The 25,982-nt window shown below is 39.2% G+C and overlaps 1 protein-coding gene across 1 annotated transcript; it reads left to right on the top strand.

The window, feature by feature from the left end:
* The first annotated feature begins 17,161 nt into the window (after positions 1-17,161).
* On the top strand, positions 17,162-22,472 carry MKRN3 (makorin ring finger protein 3). Its single transcript, XM_038532596.1, is given in 2 exon segments — positions 17,162-18,704; positions 18,707-22,472. Coding segments are annotated over 2 exon segments (1,464 nt in total). The 5' UTR covers positions 17,162-17,302; the 3' UTR covers positions 18,769-22,472.
* The last annotated feature ends 3,510 nt before the right edge of the window (positions 22,473-25,982 follow it).

Raw genomic sequence — 25,982 nt, 5'->3', positions numbered from 1 at the left:
TGCACTGCTGGGGATTTATCCCAAAGATACAGATGCAGTGAAACGCCGGGACACCTGCACCCCGATGTTTATAGCAGCAACGTCCACAATAGCCAAACTGTGGAAGGAGCCTTGGTGTCCATCGAAAGATGAATGGATAAAGAAGATGTGGTTTATGTATATAATGGAATATTACTCAGCCATTAGAAACGACAAATACCCACCATTTGCTTCAACGTGGATGGAACTGGAGGGTATTATGCTGAGTGAAATAAGTCAATTGGAGAAGGACAAACATTGTATGGTCTCATTCATTTGGGGAATATAAAAAATAGTGAAAGGGAATAAAGGGGAAAGGAGAAAAAATGAGTGGGAAATATCAGAAATGGAGACAGAACATGAGAGACTCCTAACTCTGGGAAACGAACAAGGGGTCGTAGAAAGGGAAGTGGGTGGGGGGGTGACTGGGTGATGGGCACTGAGGGAGGGCACTTGATGGGATGAGCACTGGGTATTATTCTATATGTTGGAAAGTTGAACACCAATAAAAAATAAATTAAAAAAATAAAATAAATAAAGAGGGCACTTGACGAGTGAAACCAATGCTACAATATGTTACCTAACTTGAATTTAAATTAAATTAAAAAATAGAAATAAAAAATAAAGATCTAATGGAGTTTTCATTTCTGGATTCTGGACTTGCTTGGGACTAGCAATCCCTTTCTTCCTTCAGATTTCTACCTTTTCAAATAGGAGTTTTTATTTTATGCCTGTCCTGACCTTGTATTTAAGAAACACGTTTGGTTCCATAGGTTCACAGCTAAAGTGGAAATTTGCTCATACCTGATTTAGATTATATTCATATGAGACTCTGGACTTTAGAGTTATTGTTGATACTAGTATGAGACCTTTGGGGCTATTGGGATGGAATGAAAGTATTCTGTATACAATAAAAACCTGACTTGCGGCAGCGGGCATGGAGGCAGAATGCTACAAACTGAATTGTGTCTCCCCAAAATTCATTTACTGAAGCCTTAACCTCCAATGTGACTGCATTTGGAGATAGGACATAACAGGAGGCAATCCAAAGTAAATGAGGTCTCAAGGTGGGGCCCTGATCTGATAGGAGAAGACACCAGAGACACTTTCTCTCTTTCAGTCATATAAAGACACAGCAAGAAAACAAATATCTGTAAGCCAGGACAAGAGCCTCACTAGAAATTCAATCTGCCAGCACTTTTATCTATGAAAAATATATCTCTGCTTCTTAAGCCATCCAGTCTATGGTATTTTGATGTGACAGTCAAAGCAGAAATAATAGCACATCTCCACCTTGTATGTACTGATACGCCAGCAACACTACAATAATACCACCCCTGCATATGAGCATCTCATGTAACATACATGTTTGTGGATTTTTAAAATTTATTCATAAGAGATACACAGAGAGAGAGGCAGAGACACAGGCAGAGGGAGAAGCAGGCTTCCTGCAAGGAGCCCGATGCGGGACTCGATCCTCGATCCCAGGATTATGCCCTGAGCCAAAGGCAAATCCTCAATCGCTGAGCCACCCAGGTGTCCCCATGTTTGTATTTAAAGTCAGAAAGTGAGGTACACCTGGGTGGCTCAATGGTTGAACATCTGCCTTCAGCTCGGGGTGTTATCCCGGGGTCCTGGGATCCAACCCCAAATCAGGCTCCCCACAAGGATCCTGCTTCTCCCTCTGCCTATGTCTCTGCCTCTCTCTGTGTGTCTCTTTTGAATAAATAAATACAATTATTTTTAAAAATTTCTAAATATTGGCCTCCTTAAAATATTGATTCTTCCCTTCATTTATCATAGAACACCTCTCTGTTTAGGACTTCATAAATTTCTCTCAATGATAGTTTGATTTCTATGTACTTCTCTTTATACTTATTCCTAGAAGTTTTAAAATATCACCATGCTCTTTTATTTTATTTTTAAATATTTTATTTATTTACTCATAAGAGACACACAGAAAGAGACAGAGGCATAAGCAGAGGGAGAAGCAGGCTCCCTGTGGGGAGCCTGATGCAGGACTGGATCCCAGGACCCTGGAGCCATGACCTGAGCCAAAGGCATATGCTCAACCACTGAGCCACCAAGGTACCCAGAAACATCTTTATCACAGGTGTTCTTGAAAAGTTCTCTTCATGCTTTACAGAATAGCTATACATCTCTGTTCACTGATACACTATTTTATGTATTTATTTTTCACATTCATATTTTTTAAAATTTTTTATTGGAGTTCAATATGCCAACATATAGCATAACACCCAGTGCTCATCCCGCCAAATGCCCCCCTCAGTGCCCATCACCCAGTCACCCCAACCTCCCGCCCACCTCCCCTTCCCCTACCCCTTGTTCATTTCCCAGAGTTAAATGTCTCTCATGTTTTCTCACCCTCACTGATATTTTCACTCATTTTCTCTCCTTTCCCCTTTATTCCCTTTCACTAATTTTTATATTCCCCAAATGAATGAGACCATATAATGTTTGTCCTTTTCCAAAATAACACTATTTTAAATGCAGCTTGCAGTCAGTGTTCTGAGACACATCTGTGGATATGCCAATCAGTTCTTTTTTAGTGATATTCACTAAACATATACCATTATATTGGTTTTCAGTGAACAATATAACTGTTTCAATATTCGTCTATGTTGCAAAATGATCACCACAATAAGCCCAGTTAACATCCATCAACACACAGTATATTTTTTTCTTGTTATGAGAAATTTTAAGATCTCCTCTCTTATCAACTTTTAGTATACAATACAATACTGTAGTATTATTAACTATAGTCACCACACTGTACATTACATTCCAAGATTTATTTATTTTATAACTGGAAGCTTGTAACTTTTGACCACTTCACCCACTTTGCCTACTCCCCACCCCATCTCTAGCAACCACCAACCTGTTCTGTGAACTTTTGAAAATTGACTTTCAAATAGAGATATTATCTTGAATTATGAGAATTAACCCTTCTTTGCTGTTATAGATTATCCTTTTATAGATCATTGGACATCATTTTTAATTTTCTATTAATTCACATCAAAGTTTATGAGCAACAGGGGTCTATACTGTTTCTTCTTATATATTTAATAGGATTTATTGTGAATATATCTGGGCCTGGAGTTTTGTAAGAGGGCCTTTAATTACAGTCAATTTTCCTTAACAGTTAGCAGGCTATTCATATTTCCAATTTACTTTGATTTTACTTTTATAAGCTGTGTTTTCTATGAAGTTTACCATTTCAACTATTCTCATATTTATTTATTTTTTTAGAGATTTTATGGGAATCTCTGGGTGTCTTGGTGGTTTGGCGCCTGCCTTTGGCCCAGGGAGTGGTCCTGGAGTCCCAGGATCGGGTCCTACATCAGGCTCCCTGCATGGAGCCTGCTTCTTCCTCTGCCTGTGTCTCTGCCTCTCTCTCTCTCCTCTGTGTCTTTCATGAATAAATAAATAAAATCTTTAAAAAATTATTTACTTATTTATTTGAGACACACAGAGAGAGGCAGAGACATAGGCAGAGGGAGAAGTGGGCTCCCTGCAAGGAGCCCAATGTGGGATTTGATCCTAGATCGGGATCCTGCCCTGAGCCAAAGGCAGACGCTCAACCGCTGAGCCACCCAGGCGTCCCATGAACTACATTTTTATATTTAATGGCTGGAAGTTGTTCATGATTTCTTTTTAATATCCTTAAAGTATATATGAGCAGTAGGAATATCACTGTTTTTTTCATTCTTGATATTGCTTAGTTGAGTAACTCCCCCCCCTTTTTTTTGGTTTTTGTTTTGTTCTGTTGTTTTCAGTTGAAGCACACCAGAGGTAAAGTTTATCCACATTACTAATCCTATTGAAGAATCAACCTCCAGCTATTCTTGTTATATGTTTGTTTTCTTTTATTAGTTTCTGTTCTCATATTTGTTATTTTCTTCACCTATATTATTTGCACCTATATTATTTGGTTAAATCTATTGTCATTTTATTGTGATTACCCAAAGAGTGATCATAACAGAAATAACCAGACTTTCTCATTTTCTAATATATTCCTTTTAAGGTATAGGATTTCCTCTAAGAAGCACTGATTTCCATGAAGGAAAAACAAATTTTTACATAAGCACCTTCATTATTAATCAAATCATAGTATTTTCTGATTTACTTTGTGATTTTTTTCTTTGAATTTTGGGTTATTTGGAAATATAGTTATTAATATCTCAATATGGAAATGATTGTCTAGTTATATTTTTATTATTGATTTCTGGCTCAAATTTATTCTGGAGTCAATACATAAATTCTAAATTATTTCAATCTTTTGAAATTATTAAGACATCCTTTAGGCCCAATATGTTGTTACTTGTCATCAATGCCTGGTGTGTAATTTTCACAGGCGAAATTTGATGGATATACTGTCTTTAAATAAATGTTTATAAACATTTATTTGTTCAGTATATTATCTATCAAAATCTCTAAAGCCCTGCTGGGTTTTTCCCCTTCAGCTTATTCAATCCATTACATCCCTGCTCTCTAGTGGCCAGAAATATTAATTTCTTTCTTATGTTGTATGTGGGAGACAAATGACATTGTCTAGTCAGGTATGATTGTTCATAATTCTCTTTAAAAATGCTTAAATGTTTTGGAGGATGAAAGGAACAGGGTAAGAAACATGGAAAATACTGTGAACATTTTTATATTAAGAAAAAAAAGCAGAATGTCTGTGTGCCTCAGTGGTTGAGCATCTGCCTTCTGCTCATGTCATGATCCTGGAGTCCTGGGATTGAGTCCTACAGCAGGCTCTCCCTCTGCCTATGTCTCTGCCTCTGTGTGTGTGTGTCTCTCATGAATAAATAAAATCTTTAAAAAATGAATAAAAAATAAGAAGCACTCCTCCAAGGAGCAAAAAGTTAGATAAATTCTGTCTTTTTATCCCTATGGCCATGGTTTGTAGGTCTGAATATATCCATAGCACAATGACTATTTTCTTCATAAAGTGGAAAAAGGCAAATGGACTCCAGCATTACTGTGTGATATTCTCCCCCAATTTCTATCTTTTTTTTACTTTTATTATTTTGAAACTTGTGAAACAAAGCTTCTTCTTTCCTTATTGGTGTATTTAAGACTATAAATTTTGCCCTTAAGCATGGCTTTTGGTGCATCCTAAATATTTTAATGTGCCATAATTTCATTGTTGTCCAGGTGAAAGTATTTTCTAATTTTCCTTGTGATTTCTTTTATAATTCATGGGTTATTTAGGTTACTTAATGTTCTGTCTTGGGTTTTGTCCCTCAAACACTTAGCTGTTTCCTAAGTATTTCAAGTACTTCTTGTATTTGTCCAGTTTCTATCATTGGTGTGGAAGAAAATATTACCCTTATATTAGCTATTTAATCTGGTTAGAAATAGAAAATTATGTATGTTTTAGATCTGTATTATATATATATATATAGTTATATATATAATAAAATTCTGTTATCCATGCTAAAGTATACACATACCAGAATTCTTTTTTTTTTAAAGATTATTTATTTATTCATGAGAGAGAGAGAGAGAGAGAGAGAGGCAGAGATACAGGCAGAGGGAGAAGCAGGCTCCATGCAGAAAGCCAGATGTGGGACTCGATCCTGGGTCCCCAGGACCAGGCCCTGGGCTGAAGGTGGCGCTAAACTGTGGAGCCACCCAGGCTGCCCAGCATACCTGAATTCTTGGCACTTATAGAAAGCATCCAAAAAACTTCCTGAAATTTTCAGGGTTTGATTATGATATAGATAATTCAGCATAATTTTAAAATTGGAGCAATTTTTATGATAGTATAATTGAGTAGCTTGAGGAACACTGACACCTTTGTTAATATCAGTATTTAAATATAGAATTAAAAAGGCATTTTCTAGTAACTTTTTGTTATCTATTTGTTCATTTACGATGACTAAACAATATTCTTCAAAACACCCCTCACAATCCCAGGAAGAGCTAACAGAGTCCTGTTCCACTCAGAATCCCATGACAATTATAAATGATGATAAATACTGAACAAAGGTACCTAAAATTAAACTTAAATATATATATATATATATATATATATATATATATATATATATATATCTTTAAACTTGGCTTTTTTCAGCTTATTGAAGTGTAATTGATATATAAAACCCTGCATATATTTAATGTATACAATATGGTAAGTTTGCAACTTCTTGCAAGATACAGCTATGAAGGGAAACAAATTGAACTATTGGGACTTAAGGTAAGTTTGAATTCTAAACTAGAGTTGGCAAAAACTGCCTTTGTAAATTTCAAAATAAAAGTAAGTTTGCCTGATAGTAGGGAGGGGCAAGATGGCGAAAGAGTAGGGTCCCCAAGTCACCTGCCCCCACCAAATTACCTAGATAACCTTCAAGTCATCCTGAAAATCTACGAATTCAGCCTGAGATTTAAAGAGAGAACAGCTGGATTGCAACAGTGAGAAGAGTTTGCGCTTCTGTCAAGGTAGGAAGACAGGAAAAAAGAAATAAAGAAACAAAAGGCATCCAAGGGGGAGGGGCCCTGCGAGGAGCCGGGCTAAGGCTGGGGCGAGTGTCCCCAAGATGGGAAAGCCCCGTCCTGGAGAAGCAGGAGCTGCACCAACCTTCCCGGGCGGAAAGGCGCTCGCAGGGAGTTGGAGCAGGACCCCAGGAGGGAGGGGATGCCCTCAGGCTCCCGGGGACACTAACAGACACCTGTGCCCTGGGGAGAGTGCATCCTAAAGGGCTGCAGCGCACATGGCTGGACCCGGGAGCAGCTTGGAGGGGCTGGAGGGGCGGCTCCGCGGAGGGGGCTGCGCAGCCTGGAGTGCCAATCCAACAGCGCAGGCCGGGAGCACAGGGCGCCGGGGACACAGCCCAGAATCCGGCCTCCCCCCGGGACAGGCAGAGGCCAGGAGGGCCCAGGACAGCAAGGACACTCCTGCCCAAGCTGAGCAGATCAGCGGCCCCGCCCCTGCCTCTGGAGCATCCAGGCCCCTGCAGACGGAGAGCTCCGTAGTTACTGCAGGAGCTGAATCCAGGGCTCCAGAGCTGGCCGCCGCCACTGTGGTTGTTCCTCCTGGGGCCTCACGGGGTAAACAACCCCCACTGAGCTCTGCACCAGGCAGGGGGCAGAACAGCTCTCCCAAGTGACTATATCGCCTGGAGTATCCTCCACGATGACCTACAGGTGTCCTATCCTCAGAAGACACTGAGAGCGAATGAGCCAGCTCCTGGCCTCGGACACTCGTCCTCCACCCCACTGCATCCTGACGGGGTGTCTGTGGACCTGAGGACGTGGCCACTCCTGGACTGATTTCGGGAATCAGCGCTTGCTCAGCTGCATTGCATGGAAAATTTCAGGTCCACAGGGTGCTGCCTCTCCTGTTCCTGGGGGTTGTGCTCAGATGTCCACCCCTCAACAGACACACTGTACTTTTCTTTAGGGAAATCCATGGGCTGTGGCAAAGGGTACTCTTCCCTGTGGAATGTCAAGTTGTTCTTCTGGAAATACATTATCTATGAAATGGAGGGAGATTTGAGTGAGCACTTGTCACAGCAATGGAAATAAAATCTAAGATGTTAAGCTCTCTTTGGTTTACGCATGTCTGCATTTGGGGATTCAGCATGGAGTACCCACTGTGTGCTCTGCAAATGGATACTGTGTTCTCTCCTGAGATGAGTTTTTCTTGACTCTGTGGTGGTAGCTTTGTGGGAATTGTGATGGGCAATATTTCACCCATGTAGTTCATTTTGTTCTTGAATGTTATCTTAGAGTTGTGTGTAGTGTTTTATTGCCCTTAATAAAATGTTAGCACCAAAAAAAAAATCAGCACAACAGGCCCCTCCCCCAGAAGACCAGCTAGAGGAACAAGTTCCAGGGGAAGTCAAGGGACTTAAAGTATACAGAATCAGAAGATACGCCCCTGTGTTTTTTTTTCTTGCTTTTTGATTTCTGTTTGCTTCCCCCACCCTTTCTTTCTTTCTCTTTCTCTTCTCTTTTTTTCTTTTTTTCTTCCTTTTTTCTTTTTTCTTTTTCTCTTTTCTTTCCTTCTTTCTCTCCTCTCTTTTTCTCCTTTTCCCAATACAACTTGTTTTTGGCCACTCTGCACCGAGCAAAATGACTAGAAGGAAAACCTCACCTCAAAAGAAAGAATCAGAAACAGTCCTCTCTCCCACAGAGTTACAAAATCTGGATTACAATTCAATGTCAGAAAGCCAATTCAGAAGCACTATTATACAGCTACTGGTGGCTCTAGAAAAAAGCATAAAGGACTCAAGAAACTTCATGACTGCAGAATTTAGATCTAATCAGGCAGAAATTAAAAATCAATTGAATGAGATGCAATCCAAACTAGATCCTAATTAAGAGGGTTAACGAGGTGGAAGAACGAGTGAGTGACATAGAAGACTAGTTGATGGCAAAGAGGTAAACTGAGGAAAACAATTAAAAGACCATGAGGATAGATTAAGGGAAACAAATGACAGCCTGAGGAAGAAAAACCTACGTTTAATTGGGGTTCCCGAGGGCGCCGAAAGGGACAGAGGGCCAGAATATGTATTTGAACAAATGATAGCTGAAAACTTTCCTAATCTGGGAAGGGAAACAGGCATTCAGATCCAGGAAATAGAGAGATCCCCCCCTAAAATCAATAAAAACCATTCAATACCTTGACATTTAATAGTTAAGCTTGCAAATTCCAAAGATAAAGAGAAGATCCTTAAAGCAGCAAGAGACAAGAAATCCCTGACTTTTATGGGGAGGAGTATTAGGGTGACAGCAGACATCTCCACAGAGACCTGGCAGGCCAGAAAGGGCTGGCAGGATATATTCAGGGTTCTAAATGAGAAGAATATGCAACCAAGAATACTTTATCCAGCAAGGCTCTCATTCAGAATGGAAGGAGAAATAAAGAGCTTCCAAGACAGGCAGGAACTGAAAAAATATGTGACCTACAAACCAGCTCTGCAAGAAATTTTAAGAGGAATTCTTAAAATTCCCCTTTAAGAAGAAGTCCAATGGAAAAATCCACAAAAGCAGGAACTGAATAGATATGATGACACTAAACCCATACCTTTCAATAGTAACTCTGAACGTGAATGGGCTTAATGACCCCATCAAAAGGGGCAGGGTTTCAGATTGGTTAAAAAAGCAGGGCCCATCTATTTGCTGTCTACAAGAGACTCATTTTAGACAGAAGGACACCTACAGCCTGAAAATAAAAGGTTTGAGAACCATTTACCATTTAAATGGTCCTCAAAAGAAAACAGGGGTAGCCATCCTTATTAGATAAACTAAATTTTACCCCGAAGAGTGTAGTGAGAGATGAAGAGGGACACTTTATCTTACTTAAAGAATCTATCCAACAAGAGGACTTAACAATCCTCAATATATATGCCCTGATGTGGGAGCTGCCAAATATATCAATCAATTAATAACCAAAGTTAAGACATACATAGATAATAATACACTTATACTTGGTGACTTCAATCTAGCGCTTTCTACACTCAATAGGTCTTCTAAACACAACATCTCCAAAGAAACAAGAGCTTTAAATGATACACTGGACCAGAAGGATTTCACAGATATCTACAGAACTTTACATCCAAACTCAACTGAATACACATTCTTCTCAAGTGCACATGGAACTTTCTCCACAATAGACCACATACTGGGTCACAAATCGGGTCTGAACCGATACCAGAAGATTGGGATAGTCCCCTGCATATTCTCAGACCATAATGCCTTGAAATTAGAACTAAATCACAACAAGAAGTTTGGAAGGAACTCAAACACGTGGCGGTTAAGGACCATCCTGCTAAAAGATGAAAGCGTCAACCAGGAAATTAAAGAAGAATTAAAAAGATTCATGGAAACTAATGAGAATGAAGATACAACCATTCAAAATCTTTGGGATGCAGCAAAAGCTGAGGGGGAAATACATCGCAATACAAACATCCATTCAAAAATGGAAAGAACTCAAATACAAAAGTTAACCTTACCCCTAAAGGAGCTAGAGAAAAAACAGCAAATAGATCCTACACCCAGCAGAAGTAGGATTTATACCCGGACACAAGGCTGGTTCAACACTCGTAAAACAATCCATGTGATTCATCATATCAGCAAGAGAAAAACCAAGAACCATATGATCCTCTCATTGGATGCAGAGAAAGCATGTGACAAAATACAGCATCCATTCCTGATCAAAACTCTTCAGAGTGTAGGGATAGAGGGAACATTCCTCAACATCTTAAAAGCCATCTACGAAAAGCCCACAGCAAATATAATTCTCAATGGGGAAGCACTGGGAGCTTTTCCCCTAAGATCAGGAACAAGACGGGGATGTCCACTCTCACCACTGCTATTCAACATAGTACTGGAAGTCCTAGCCTCAGCAATCAGACAACAAAAAGACATTAAAGGCATTCAAACTGGCAAAGAAGAAGTCAAACTTCCCTCTTCGCCGATGACATGATACTCTACATAAAAAACCCAAAAGTCTCCACCCCAAGATTGCTAGAACTCATACAGCAATTTGGCAGTGTGGCAGGATACAAAATCAATGCCCAGAAGTCAGTGGCATTTCTATACACGAACAATGAGACTGAAGAAAGAGAAATTAAGGAGTCAATCCCATTTACAATTGCACCGAAAAGCATAAGATACCTAGGAATAAACCTAACCAAAGAGGTAAAGGATCTATACCCTCAAAACTATAGAACACTTCTGAAAGAAATTGAGGAAGACACAAAGAGATGGAAAAATATTCCATGCTCATGGATTGGCAGAATTAATATTGTGAAAATGTCAATGTTACCCAGGGTAATATACACGTTTAATGCAATCCCTATCAAAATACCATGGACTTTCTTCAGAGAGGTAGAACAAATTATTTTAAGATTTGTGTGGAATCAGAAAAGACCCCGAATAGCCAGGGGAATTTTAAAAAAGAAAACCATAGCTGGGGACATCACAATGCCAGATTTCAGGTTGTACTACAAAGCTGTGGTCATCAAGACAGTGTGGTACTGGCACAAAAACAGACACATAGATCAATGGAAGAGAATAGAATATCCAGAAGTGGACCCTCAACTTTATGGTCAACTAATATTTGATAAAGGAGGAAAGACTATCCATTGGAAGAAAGACAGTCTCTTCCATAAATGGTGCTGGGAAAATTGGACATCCACATGCAGAAGAATGAAACTAGACCACTCTCTTGCACCATACACAAAGATAAACTCAAAATGGATGAAAGATCTAAATGTGAGACAAGAATCCATCAAAATCCTAGAGGAGAATACAGGGAACACCCTTTTTGAACTCGGCCACAGTAACTTCTTGCATGATACATCCACAAAGAGAAAAGAATAAAATAAAAAATGAACTATTGGGACTTCATCAAGATAAGAAACTTTTGCACAGTAAAGGATACAGTCAACAAAACTCAAAGACAACTTACAGAATGGGAGAAGATATTTGCAAATGACGTATCAGATAAAGGGCTAGTTTCCAAGATCTAGAAAGAACTTATTAAACTCAAAACCAAAGAAACAAACAATCTAATCATCAAATGGGCAAAAGACATGAAGAGAAATCTCACAGAGGTAGACATAGACATGGCCAACACGCACATGAGGAAATGCTCTGCATCACTTGCCATCAGGGAAATATAAATTAAAACCACAATGAGATAGCACCTCACACCAGTGAGAATGGGGAACATTAACAAGGCAGGAAACCACAAATTTTGGAGAGGATGCGGAGAAAAGGGAACACTTTTACACTGTTGGTGGGAATGTGAAATGGTGCATCCACTCTGGAAAACTGTGTGGAGGTTCCTCAAAGAGTTAAAAATAGATCTGTCCTACGACCCAGCAATTGCACTGTTGGGGATTTACCCCAAAGATTCAGATGCAATGAAACGCCAGGACACCTGCACCCCGATGTTTCTAGCAGTAATGTCCACAATAGCCAAACTGTGGAAGGAGCCTCGGTGTCCATCGAAAGATGAATGGATAAAGAAGATGTGGTCTATGTATACAATGGAATATTACTCAGCCATTCGAAATGATAAATACCCACCATTTGCCTCAACGTGGATGGAACTGGAGGGTATTATGCTGAGTGAAATAAGTCAATCAGAGAAGGACAAACATTATATGTTCTCATTTATTTGGGGAATATAAATAATAGTGAAATGGAATAGAAGGGAAGGGAGAAGAAATGGGTAGGAAATATCAGAAAGGGAGACAGAACATAAAGACTCCTAACTCTGGGAAATGAACTAGGGGTGGTGGAAGGGGAGGAGGGCGGGGTGTGGTGGTGAATGTGTGACGGGCACTGAGGGGGGCACTTGATGGGATGAGCACTGGGTGTTATTCTGTATGTTGGCAAATTGAACACGAATTAAAAATAAATTTATTATTAAAAAAAAAAGTAAGTTTGCCTATCAGTTAGAAAATAAGTATTCATTCATTACCTCTCATGAGCCAGGAACTTTTTGGGATCCTATAGACAGAGTACTGCTGTATCCAGATAGCAGAAAACATATAGACATACTAAGAGACTTTAACTGCAGGATTCTTTGATGTTTTATTTTTTTTAAGATTTATTTATACATGAGACACAGAGAGGGAGGCAAAGACACAGGCAGAGGGAGAAGCTGGCTCCCTGAAAGGAGCCCTGATGCAGGACTTGATCCCAGAACCCCAGGATCACAACCCGAGCCAAAGGCAGATGTTCAACCACGTCACCCATGTGCCCTTCATGGATTTTTTAAAATTTAAATGAATTAATTAACAAAGAATACATTATTAGTTTCATAGGTAGAATTTAGTGAATCATCAGTTGCACACAATACCCAGTGCTCATTATTACATCACATGCCCTCCCTAATGCCCATCACCTAGTTACCCCATTCCTCCACCCACCTCACCTCCAGCAACCCTCAGTTTGTTCCCTATAGTTTAGAGTCTCCTATGGTTTGTCTCTCTCTAATTTCTTTGATTTTTAAAGCCAAAAGGAATTTATGGATATCTCAAAGACTATCACTTTTAACAGGTATTGCGCCAATCATTTTTATAAGAATTTTCTCCTTTAATACAGCAAACCTAAAAAAAAAAATACAGAAAATCTGTGAGCTAATCACTTGTATTATTGCTATTATTCCTGTTATCTGCCAAATGAGGTAAAAAAAGGTGATTAATTTGCCCAAGATGAATCCCTCAGAAAGTTCTGTATTTCAGATTTGAATCCCTGATGCCTGATTCTAGACCCCTGTTTCAATTCCCATATCTACAGTAGTACCTAAACATTGGACCTGAAGCACGTGGGTTTGCTGAGGGAAATTATTCTGAAACAAATATGTGTGTTTTAAATATGGACACATCACAGTAAGTGGGGCTGAGACCAGCTGGCCTGAGCTACGTGGAATAAAAGACTGTGGAGCCTTCTGGATTTTTTCTATCCATTCCTACAGTCCACTTCTGAACTAGTATCCTGCCTCTAGGGCTTTTCTTATGATGCCTGGGCTGTGCCTCAGCCCTGCAGTGCTATAAATCACCTCCCTCCTTGTCATTCTGTGACCTAAGTGCTTAGTGCAGCCTGCTCAGTGGAGCCATTGTTTTCATTCATTCCACTTGGACATCTAAATCCTGACCACTGAGGAGCTCCTGTGTTGCCCTGAAAACTGCTGTGTGCACAAATTGGTCTCAGGTCCCAGTCCTGAGGCCAAGTGGGTTTTTGGGAAAAGAGCCCTCAGCTGAGCCAAATAACTAAAGACATGATCAGATGTGTATTCTCAGAGACTATATGAAAACATCAGTGCCAATAAATAAATAAATAAATAAATAAATAAATAAATAAATATTAAAAACAAAAAGACAAAAAGCAGGACAAAACAGGACTATTACAGTCAGAGAAAATTCACTGAGAATAGATATGTGACCAAAATGGGAAGTATTTGCTTATTCTTTCTACATGCACTCCCCTATTTATAGATATTCAATCTCACATATTTAAAATCATGCAGTACAATTTTAGTTTCTAACAGCATATATGGAATATTTGCACTATAAAACTAGAAGATATAGTTCACTATGGATGGTAGGACATGAACACAATTGACAGCCGCACAAGTGAGTGTGTGAAAATAAATGCTGCCCCATGCCTGCTGCATAGGCTTTAGAGATTCTCTTCCTCAGTGGGAAAAATTAGAGAGGGAGACAAACCATGAGAGACTCCTAAGTCTGGGAACAAACAGAGTTGCGGAAGGGGAGGTGGGAGGGGGATGGGGTAACTGGGTGACTGGCACTAAGGAGGGCACTTGATGAGATGAGCATTGGGTGTTACGCTATATGTTGGAAAACTGAATTTAAATAAAATATGTTTCTTTTTTGTGAGGAGATATTTGGTCTAATACAATCTAGAACTTCACTGTCCAGTATTATAGCTACTAGCCCTATGTAGCTATTTAAATTAAATTTAAAATTAAATTCAGTCCCTCAGTCATTCTAGTCACATTTCAAGTACTCAAAAGCCACATGGGCCTGGGGCATCTGGGTGGTTCTGTCAGTTTAGCAGCTGACCCTTGATTTTGGCTCAGGTCTTGATCTCAAGGTAATGAGATTAAGGTCTGCAGGAAGCTTATCTAAGATTCTCAGGCTCTTGCTCTCTGCCCCTCCCCCTCTCTCTTGTGCTAGCTCTCTTAAAAAAAAAAAAAAAGAGCCACATGGGGCTAATAGCTACCAAACTGGAATACTGAATAGCATATACATCAAATCATCACAGAAAATTCTACTGGACAGTGCTGACCTATAAAAAGTGGATCAAATATAAATTAAATATATTGCTGGGAACATATTACCATTTAACAAATAATAGTTTGATAATCAAGATTGTTAGGTTTGTGAATCTGTAAAAAGCCTGATATATAAACCCATTCTCCAAGTTTTTTCCTATGAAAATCTTTGGGGCTGTCAAAAGAATACTCAGCAACCAATGCATTTATGAGAGGAGAGAGAAAGCAAGTTAGACTTTGGAAGAACTGGCATCCCCAACACAAAACCCAGTAACAATACAAAAGAAGGAATTCAAAAGCCCCAAGATTTCCTACACTCATGGTGGAAAACAGCAATATTCTCATAATTACCAAAAGAGGGAAAGTTTACCTTTTGAAAATATTGAGCTTAGCTTCTACTGCATGAATAGGATATCCCCTGGCTTACTTAAATCTTCCTAAATAAAACATGACTTTAATTTCTACAACCTCATTTAGTTTGATTTCTAGGGTAGTTAACCTTTTATGGTGTTATGTTATGAATTTTAAGTGTTTAAGTATATTAACTGAAATAGAAATACAACTGTTTGGTGTACTACACTTCTATCCAATGTCCTTGCTACATGTGCTTATTAAACCTGATGGTTTATCAATATTTTTCCTCAATTTTCTGCTTTCTCCTATTAATAATTATTTTACAATTAAAAAATATTTTATTTATTTGCTTGACTCATGGCACTGGCTAGGATTGACAATATAGCACTTTGCCTATTTATTTCAGAGGGAAAGCTTTAAAATCCTTCACTTACAGGACTACTTTTAGTTACATATTTAACTTATGTAATAGGGCATTTCTTTTTACTGCTCCTGCTATTTTTAATAATAGCTGTGGCTCTAGAAATATGATCAATTTTAATAAATTTTCACACTTAATGGCTCAGCCTTGTTTCTGATATCCTCTCATGATTTTTCATGTTATTAATGTAATGATATCCTATTTTTAAAATTTCTGATATTATTTGAGGCTCCTTCATTTTTAAATAAATTTCACCAGAAATTTAGCTCTCAGTAATTCATTTAAAGGATTACACTGATTCATTACCCTTACCTCGTGTTTGTTTTTTATTATTTGCTTCAATCTGATTCCTCTGCTATATTCAGGCACCCTCATTTTAAGTTTTAGGCACTAAATTCCAAGAAACCCACTTTGGCAAAGAAAATCCAATAATATATATATAATTATAAAGCATCGTAATGCAGATTTACTCTTGGAAAAAATGGTAAATTAAATATTTGGAAGTCTGTCAGTGCAAGTAATCACATTAAGAGCGTAAAGGGGAAAAAACATAAGATCATTTCTCAATGCAGAAAACTACATGATAAAATTCAGTGTACATCCATGATAAGTAATCTTAGCAGAGGAGGTTTTTTTCTTTTTTTTTAAACCATTCTACTGAAACATATTTCCAAAACAACAAAGAGCTCACAGAGAAAATTAAAAAGCACTACTTCTGGGCAGGATGATAGAGCATGCATTATGAACGGCTGGCCTGCCACAATGCAGGACAAACCTCAGGGAAATAAAGAGAAACAAAGGGCCACCATGAGTCAAGCGAGGAGAAAATAAAAGCCAGGGTCACACAGGGGACAGTGGCTAATTATGCCCGCATCAGGATCTGACAAAGGCAGCAGCTTCTGCACAGCAGGAGACAGAATTGGAAAATCCAATAAACTAAGACATCTGAAAAGCGCTGAAGTGGCCTCTGATCAGAAGCACTCCCTGCTAATGTCTCGCTGGCGAAAAGCATTTCCAGCATCAGCTTGTGAGATTTTCCGGAAGAGAGACCAAAAGAAATCATGTCTTGCGAAGAAAAAGCTTTCCACAGCGACAGCCGTAACACGGGGAGGGGGGGGGGGGAGGAGGAGCATGCACACAAAGCCCTATGTAGACATAAAATGGAGCGAGCAGAAAAAGGATTTATAAAGTGTATGGGTGTGACGTTCCAGAATAAACCTGGGGCAGGGGGAGGATTACGATTTTTAAAACAGACCATACAAAAAAAGCAATAGAATACAATGTGTCTGAATGAATACTGGGAGACATGAAATCAAAACCTCAAGGATCTGTAATTACGTCCTCCAGAGGAGACTGCAAGCGGGAGGGATTGCGATCCGGCAGCGGGAGTGCAGAGCAGCAGGTGCAGAGGCCTGAAGGGGCGGGGCAGCCCAGCAGCCGAGAACAAAGGAGGATGCGGAACCAGCGCATCCAGCGTACACACTGTGCAGACAACAGAGTGGATCCCGGGCTGACGTTGCTCCCACAGGAAGTGTCCGCCGCGCCTGCCCAGAGGAGGAAGTAGGAACCCACAAGCACAGGAAGAGAGCAGGGGGAGAAGGAAAAGAGATGCACACTTCGTAAGGAAGAGACCCCGGTACCAGCTCGGGCTCTCTGGGCCTCAAGCCTAAAGGAAGAGACACCGGAGCAGTTCCGGTACCATCTGGGGAGAAGAATTTGCCATGGAAGAGCCTGCAGCTCCCACTGAAGCCTCTGAGGCATCTGGGGCACCTGCGGGGGCCGAGGTGGCAGGGGAGGGTGCACCTGGGCCTTCACTCCACATGCGCCCGGTCTTCCGGCAATTTGCGGCTGCAGGCCCGGCCCCCCTCCGTGCGTCACGTCGGAGGCCTGCCCAGGCCTCTGGGGGAGGGGCGGGGCCCAGTCGCTTGCAGGGCCGGAGCAGCGGCAGCTGGACAAAGCAAGTCACCTGCAGGTATTTTCTGCATGGGCTTTGCAAGGAGGGGGAGAACTGTCGTTATTCCCATGACCTCTCGGGCCGGCTGCAGGCTGGGGAGAGCCCTGGCTCACCGCCTGGGGCCTCCGCAGACCCAAGCCCTAGCACGGCTGCGCATATTGAGACCTTGCCTCAGGAAGTGGCTGAAGCCTCCTCTGTTGCGTTCGCCTGCTCCTTGCCTGCGATTGGCTTAGCTGCTGAAGGGGGTTTCTTTGAAGCTGAGAGAGACAATGCAGGCCTTGAAGCTGCCGGAGGAGCTGGTGTGGAAGGTTGGGAGAATGCCATTGAGTTTGTTCCTGGGCAACCCTACCGGGGCCGCATGATCCCTTCTGTTCCCAGGGCTTCTGTGCAGAGCCCAGTGACTGAGAGGGAACAGATTGCAGTGGGCAGTGGGCAGCAGCTTTGCCGAGATGCGGCTATGGGGCAGTGCTTTCGTGGGGAGAGCTGTATGTATGTCCATGGAGAGATATGTGATATGTGTGGGCTTCAGGTCTTGCACCCTGTGGATGCTGCACAGAGGGCAGACCATATAAAGGCTTGCATTGAAGCACACGAGAAGGATATGGAGCTCTCGTTTGCAGTTCAGCGAAGTATGGACAAAGTGTGTGGCATCTGCATGGAGGTTGTCTATGAGAAAGCCAACCCCAGTGACTGCCGCTTTGGCATCCTCTCCAACTGCACCCACACCTACTGTCTTAGGTGTATCCGCAGGTGGAGGACTGACAAGCAGTTTGGCAACAGGATCGTCAAGTCCTGTCCACAGTGCAGGGTCACCTCCAACTTTGTGATTCCCAGTGAGTTCTGGGTGGAGGAGGAGGAAGAGAAGCAGAAACTTATTCAGCAATACAAGGAGGCAATGAGCAACAAGACTTGCAGGTATTTCGCAGGAGGCAGGGGTTTCTGCCCATTTGGAGATAACTGTTTTTACAAGCATGCAGACCCAGAGGGCCTGGGAGAGGATCCTCAGAGGCTGAGTGCTGAGGCATCCGGTGCTCACTGCGGTCAATTTTCGGAGCCTACTCAGGTGCGAGAGGGTGAGATGCCCTTTAAAAGCAGTAAAAAAGAGCTTGTCATGCTTCGGCTGGCCAATCTGTTGTTTAAGTGTTTTATTTCACTGGGAAATGATGAGATTTCTTTTCAAAGGACCAGTGGGACTTGCTTCATTATGAGCTGGAAAAAAATATTTCAGTTTGAATCTGTAGCATTATGCTGTGGCATGTGGTCTAGTGTGCTAAGGCTCTGCCATCCGCTGTTGCTTGTTTTCTGTTTATAGACACATCTATCATTCACAGGCTATTGAAGCCCTTTTTATAAAGCATCCATCTCTGTTTTCTTCCATCCCCATTTCAAGGTTATAGTGCTTTACTGTGGTGAACTGTAACAAAAAGTCCTTAACGTTATTGTTTGATGAAATGAATATGACTGTAGTTTATGGTTTATTTTGTCATCTCTGTTTTCAACAGGATTGACTCAGTTCTAGTCTAGTGTTTACAGAATTTCCACACTCATTTTGAAGTCCCTCAAGAATAAATGTGACAGGGTGAAGGGAGAAGTCTAAACTGAACAAGGAGCTTTTTGCTACTACAGCCTTAAGAAATGGACCCTCGCAGGGCCTTTGTGGTACAGCTGCTCACCTTTGTTGTTTACATGTCTGTTCCTTCCCTCATTCCCCTTCAAGTGCACTCTTTAACATGTGGTTACCTTGTGGTTTTTGTGTTTAACTTGACCAGAACCAGGTGTGTATGTTTACATGTTTTTATCCTGTGAAGCTTGATGTGAAATTACTTATATTTGGAAGTATTTATTTAAGAATTATATATGTGCATATAAATGTGTAAAAAGTTATATGATCAAAAATATTTATAAAGGATACACCATATACTATCTGGAAGAGCTGGAAGCTGGAAGCGAAAGGCAATATGATTTGCTGTTGTGTGAGTGTGAGGTGTGTGAATAATTGTTCTGTCCTTTTCACAGGCTCAGTAAATAGTATCTAATGACAACAGATAATTAAAGTGGCTCTGGTCAATTATAGCAGACACCGATAAAGAAATTTTACAAAATAGGACATTGGTAATTCCTGTGATGGCATTAATAGCTCACTGTTCTATTATAAATACAGAAATGTGTGTTCCCGTGCAGTTTAGCACAATGTCATTATTCCTTATAATAGCACAATCAATCCTGAACTCAGATACACAGTACTTTGTATTCAATATTTCTAGATATTCAAAGAAAGGGGCTTTTGACAAAAGTTTTCAATATATACATGACAAAATTATAAAAGAAAATAGAATAATATTTAAATCAGTCAAAATATAAGAATGGAAAGATAAGTGAAATATATAAAGGAACAAAAACTAAATACATAGTAATATGGGAATTACACACTATCAGATTAAGTGAAAATGGCTTAAAAATTGAAACTCAAGGGTTATCAGACTTGATTAAAATTAAAATGAAACTGTATGCTGTTTAAAATACACACCTACAACATAAGAATACAGAACCTTAAAAGTAATAGAATGAAAAAATAAATAGCAATGCTGTGACTTTTGTAATAGACAAAGTTGATATTAAGGGTAAAAAGATTGCTGGAAAAAAAAGATTGCTGGAGATAAATAAGGTTAGTATATGAATATTAAATTATAATTTACCTGGAAAATAAAACTATTCCAATTTTGTATTCATTTAAAAACAGCATCAAAAATAAATAATAAGAAAAATATAAAATTTAAGTGGACAATTTTCATACATCTTTTCAGTAACTGAACAAGCAAAGGAGTTGAACAGCACAATTCTAACAATTTATCTAATGTAAAATGTACAAAATGTTGTATGCATCAACTGCAGAATGTTCTTCTCTTGGCTGAGGGTGAAAATATACCAGATACATAAATTCTATGAGATCCAGATCGTCCGGACTATTTAGGAAAGACACAGTACATTTACAGAGTTTGTGCCATTTACTAAGCACTCTCCAAAGGACTAATTTAATTCTCAGACCAATGTTGTGAAGTCATTGCTATAATTATTCTTATAATCCTAATGAAGTAAATACGGTTGAGAGGTTAAATTACTTACACATACAGCTGTGACCCGTAGGTATAAATTATTTGAACCACAAAAGGAACTCACTGGTATATTTCCAGAGCACAGGCACCATGCTGCTTCTTCCCTCATCTACATGTCCAGGATCAGCTAGACCAGCTGAATATTGCTATTGGAAATGTGTGTGCAATCTTTCAGTATGGATGGTTCAGCCAGATGGGACAGAGATGGACATAAAAAAGCTCCTAGAGAATGTGGGAGCTGTGGGGCTTTGTTGGCTTACAGACTCAGTATTTCTTAGTCCCTCACCCAATATGCCTCAGCTTCCCAGATTCTTAAACTGCCTCTCTCTTCTTATATTATGCCTGATTTTATCGGTAAGTATCTCAGCCCATTTTACTGGCACCTTTGCCATATTTATTGCGTATCAATTCTTATCCAAAGAATTCACCAATCAAGAGGCTGTGGATGCCTCACTATTAACTGTCATGCAGGGTGAGTAATTCCAAACAAAAATCAAATATGCTGGTTCCCCTGAGGCCACTCCATGCAGGGGAAAGAGGAATCAGATGACCAAACAACCAAAGAAAAAGGACCAGATGGGTCACTCTCAAAGACTACTGGCACCAAAGTCTCAAAAAAAATGAGCTTTGAATAGAGGCTAAGCTGCTATTAAGGGGGGATTTTTAAGCTGAGCTTGGAAAACTTTGAAAACTTTGTCTTAATATACACTACCTAATGTTCTAAAATAGAATGTTTTTATTCAAATGGCATCTTGAAACAATCATTATAAAGTTCAGGATATACAATGGAACAAGGATTGGCAGAAGATAAAGTGGTTTTGCTGACAATGAATAATTAGAATCCTGACTCAGCTTCTTACCAGCCATGCAGACTGGAGCAAGTTACTTAAATTTCCTATACCTCAGTTTTTTTATATGAGAAATGGGTATAGCACCACCTATTTTGTGGTTGTTATGACGAAAATATGTACATTGGACAAAGAAATTGAAACATAGATTGGATTTTTAAAGTGGCATGTGTAAAAGGATTATATGTGTTTGTGACCTCAGAAGAGCTTGCACAAGAATTAATAATCCACAGACTTTTTCTCTTTGGGTATCTTTGGAACTTGTGTTAAAGTAACGGTGTTATTTTATGATTTTTTTGTAGCATGGGGGCACATTACCCTTATAGTCATAATTTTAAAAAGATCAAGTAATTTTTTTCAACAAAAGTGATTCAGTTAAAACTAAAAATGTGCTATTTTATTCCTGAAATATAGTAAGCAACAACAAAAATATGTATTATTTGTGATGGATGTCTACATAAGGAAAATAAATAAAATGATGTTTAAAAATGGGATTTCTGTTCCCTCATCAGCTCATTCAGAGGTCAGATAAAGGAATGTCACTGCCTTCAGCTCTGGGAAAAGTATTCCAAGGGCTTGCTCATGAAGTCAGCAGGGCCACCTCTGTTGCAGTCAGAAACAAAGGAGCTCTTGCCACACAAAAGTTTGCTCTGTGAGTGATTCAGTATGTGCTGGCCCCTCCTCCACTAGGACTCATGGACTCAGCTCAGGTGTCTATACAGAAGGTATCATTTTAATCACACAGAAATAAATGCTTATGTGAAACAAGTTTGATTGCTTATGCTTCAAATGACTAAATTTGGTGGACGTACACACTTAGAAATACGCTAATACTCCTTCCTCTCGAACACATGGAAACCACTTTGTCTCATGTACCATTAAATCCATTTACTGAATTTCAAGAACTTAAAACATTTCTAATCCATAGTAAGCACCCATATGCTTTTCTCTTTTGTAAACATCTTGAGGGTGTGGTTTTTGTTTCCACACTAGGTGGTGAATTACAACCTCAGTGCAAAATGGAGTTGGAGTGGGGATGGGGATGGGGAGTCTTGGAAAATAACCCAGCAATTGTTCAAGAAGGTAAATTAATACATGAAAAAGCTTTTTGCTATAGAATATATAGTATATCACATTTTCAAGTGTTGTATGAACACTAACAAAATATAACTATCAGATTATAATGGAACTGTCAATTGCATGAGGAATTAGTAGTACAAGCAATATTCTCCAATGTCAATGCAAGAAAATTAGCCACTAGCAGGTGAAGCTTCTTTAAATATCTCTTTTAAAATAATTTGATCAAAGAGTGAATTCAAAATAATTTTTCAAGACAGAATAAGATGGTAAAAAAAAAATAGGCATACTATAATCTGTAAGATGGTGCTGAATCTGTGCTCAGAGTCAAATTAATTTTAAATACCAGTATAGGAAATATCAGAAAGGGAGACAGAATATGAGAGACTCCTAACTCTGGGAAACGAACTAGGGGTGGTGGAAGGGGAGCTGGGTGAGGTGTGGGGGTGACTGGGTGACGGGCACTGAGGGGGGCACTGGATGGGATGAGCACTAGGTGTTATTCTATATGTTGGCAAATTGAACAACAAAAAATAAATTTATATAAAAAAATTAAATACCAATATACATTTTTTAGAAAGACAAATCACAAATAGGTATTCAAATCTGTAAATTTTAAAGAAATTGCAGCATAGATGTTAGAAAGAATTAAGAATGATTAAAGCAAAATGTAATGGATCAGAAAATAAAAATATAAAATCTGTTTCTTAGTCCTTTAAGTGACCAACTCTTGATTTCTGCTCGGGTCATATCAGATTTGTGAGATCGGGCCCCATGTTGTGCTCTGGTTTGGGCAAGAAGCCTGCTTAAAATTATATTTTCCCTACCTGGGCTCGCCCCACCCTTCCTGTTCTCATGCTAGCTTTCGAATGAATGAATGGAAGCTGTTTCTTTGAAAAATAAACAGATAAATGTTTAACAAATAAAGGAGAAAGTGCAAGTAAAATAGGAAACAAATAGGAATAAATCAAAGACAATAAATGGGAGATAGATTCTTGTTACACTGAGGCAAACACGATAATGGGGAAGAATTTAAAATGTACCTGAATATAATTTTTCAGACGTTATTCTAGAAGACAAACCAATTATGAATAAATAAGTTGTCAGGAATGTACTTAGCCCTGCATCCCAATAAAAGAGAAGAGCAGGAAAAGAAATTTACCCCAGAAATTTACTAAAGACTTTAATACATTGTAATGCTATATAAACCATTCCAGAGAACAGAAGAAAGGGGACAATTAGATAACTTATTCAGTTACATAACTTATTCATGAAACAAATCAGTATCAAAATGTTACCAACACCGTAGAATACAAAGAAAAGTAGAGTTCAAAATCATTTGTGAATATTGATGCCAAAATATTTCAGATGAAATATTAACAGGCAAAAAACACAGGAAAAGAATAAGAAATCAGGTAGGAGTAGCTTATATTCTATGGGAAAAAAAAGGAAGAATATGAGACAACATTTCTCTTAATATGGTAAAAATAATAGTCATACAAGCATCTTATAACCAAAACAACCCTAAATTCATAGTTATTATGCTTATTTAAAATAATACAGATAAAGTATAAATCTATCTATACATATATAAGGAAGGTCTGTTTTTTAAGTTTTTGGTAAAATTCCAGCTTACAGGGACACCTGGGTGGCTCAGCAGTGAATGCCTTTCTTTGGCCCAGGGCGCAGAACCTGGGGTCCTGGGATCAAGTCCCACACTGAGCTCCCTGCATGGAGTCTGCTTCTCTCTTTACCTGTGTCTCTGCCTCTCTGTCTCTCATGAATAAATAAATAAAATCTTTTTAAAAATTCCAGATTACAGTGTTATAGTAGTTTCATGTGTGCAATATAGTGATTCAACACTTCCATAAATCAGCCAGTGCTCATCACAAGCGCCTTCATTAATCTTCATCACCTACATAATCCATCTCCCCACCCACCTCCCCTCTAGTAACCATCAGGTCTCTGTAGTTAAGAATCTGTTTCTTGTTTTGCCTCTTACTTTTCTTTTTTCCTTTGTTCACTTGCTTTGTTTCTTAAATTCCACATGTGATAGTATTTGTCTTTCTCTGACTTATTTCACTTAGCATAATACTGTCTTGCTCCATCCATGTTGTTGCAAATGACAAGATTTTGTTCTTTTTTATGGCTGAATAATATTCCATTATATATTTAAAGAAAGATGCCACATCTTTCTTACCTTTTATCGTTCCATGGGCACTTGGCTGTTTCCATGGTTTGGCTACTGTAGATAATGCTGCTATAAATGTAGGTGTGCATGTATCCCTTTGAATTAGCAGTTTTGTGTTCTTTGTAATACCTAGTAATGCAATTGCAAGGTCATAGGGCAGTTCTATTTTTAAGTATTTGAGGACCCTCCATATTGTTTTCCAGAATGGCTGCACCAGTTTGCATTCTCACCCAACAGTGTAAGAGGAACACTTACTGTCTCTTGCGTTGTTAATTTTATCTATTCTGACAGGTGTGAGGTTTTATCTTACTGTGGTTTAAATTTGTATTTCTCTGATGATATTGAGCATCTTTTCACATCTGTTGGCCACCTGGATGGCTTCCTTGGAAAAATGTTTATTCATGTGTTCTGCCCATTTTTAAAATTTAATTAGTCAGTTTTTGGGTGGTGAGTTTTATAAGCTCTTTCTTTTTTAAGATTTTATTTATTTACTCATGAGACACACACACAGAAGCAGAGACATAGGCAGAGGGAGAAGCAGGCTCCCTGTCGGGACCCTGATGTGAGACTGGATCCCAGGACCCTGGAATCATGACCTGAGCCAAAAGCAGATGCTCAGCCACTGAGCCACCCAAGTGCCCTGATTTTTATAAACTCTCTATAGATTTTGGATACTAACCTTTTATCAAATATGTGATTTGCAAATATCGTCTCTCATTCCATAGATTGCCTTTTCGCTTTATTAATTGTGTCCTTCACTGAGCAGAAGGTTTATTTTAATGAAGCCCCAGTAGTTTATTTTTGCTTTTGTTTCCTTTGCATTAGGACACATATCTTGTAAGAAGCTGCAACAGCCCATGTCAAAAAGGCTACTGCCTGTGTTCTCCTCTAGGATTTTGATGGTTTTCTGTCTTACTGTTAGATCTTTTATCCAATTTTAATTTATATTTGTGTATGGTGTAAGAAATTGATCCAGTTTAATGATTCTGCATGCTGGTGTCCAGTTTTTCTAACACCATTTGTTGAAGAGACTGTCTTTATCCATTGGATATTTTTTTCCTGCTTTGTCGAGATTAATTAACCATATAGTTGTGGGTTCATTTCTCAGCTTCTATTATGTTCTGTTAATCTTTGTGTCTATTTTTTGTGCTAGTACTATACTGCTTTGATCCTTTGTAATATACCTTGAAGTCTGTAATTGTGATGCCTCCAGCTTTT

Source organism: Canis lupus, chromosome 3 (genome assembly GCF_011100685.1).
Source record: "Canis lupus familiaris isolate Mischka breed German Shepherd chromosome 3, alternate assembly UU_Cfam_GSD_1.0, whole genome shotgun sequence".
NCBI lineage: Eukaryota > Metazoa > Chordata > Mammalia > Carnivora > Canidae > Canis > Canis lupus.
This window is presented reverse-complemented; position numbering and strand designations above follow the sequence as displayed.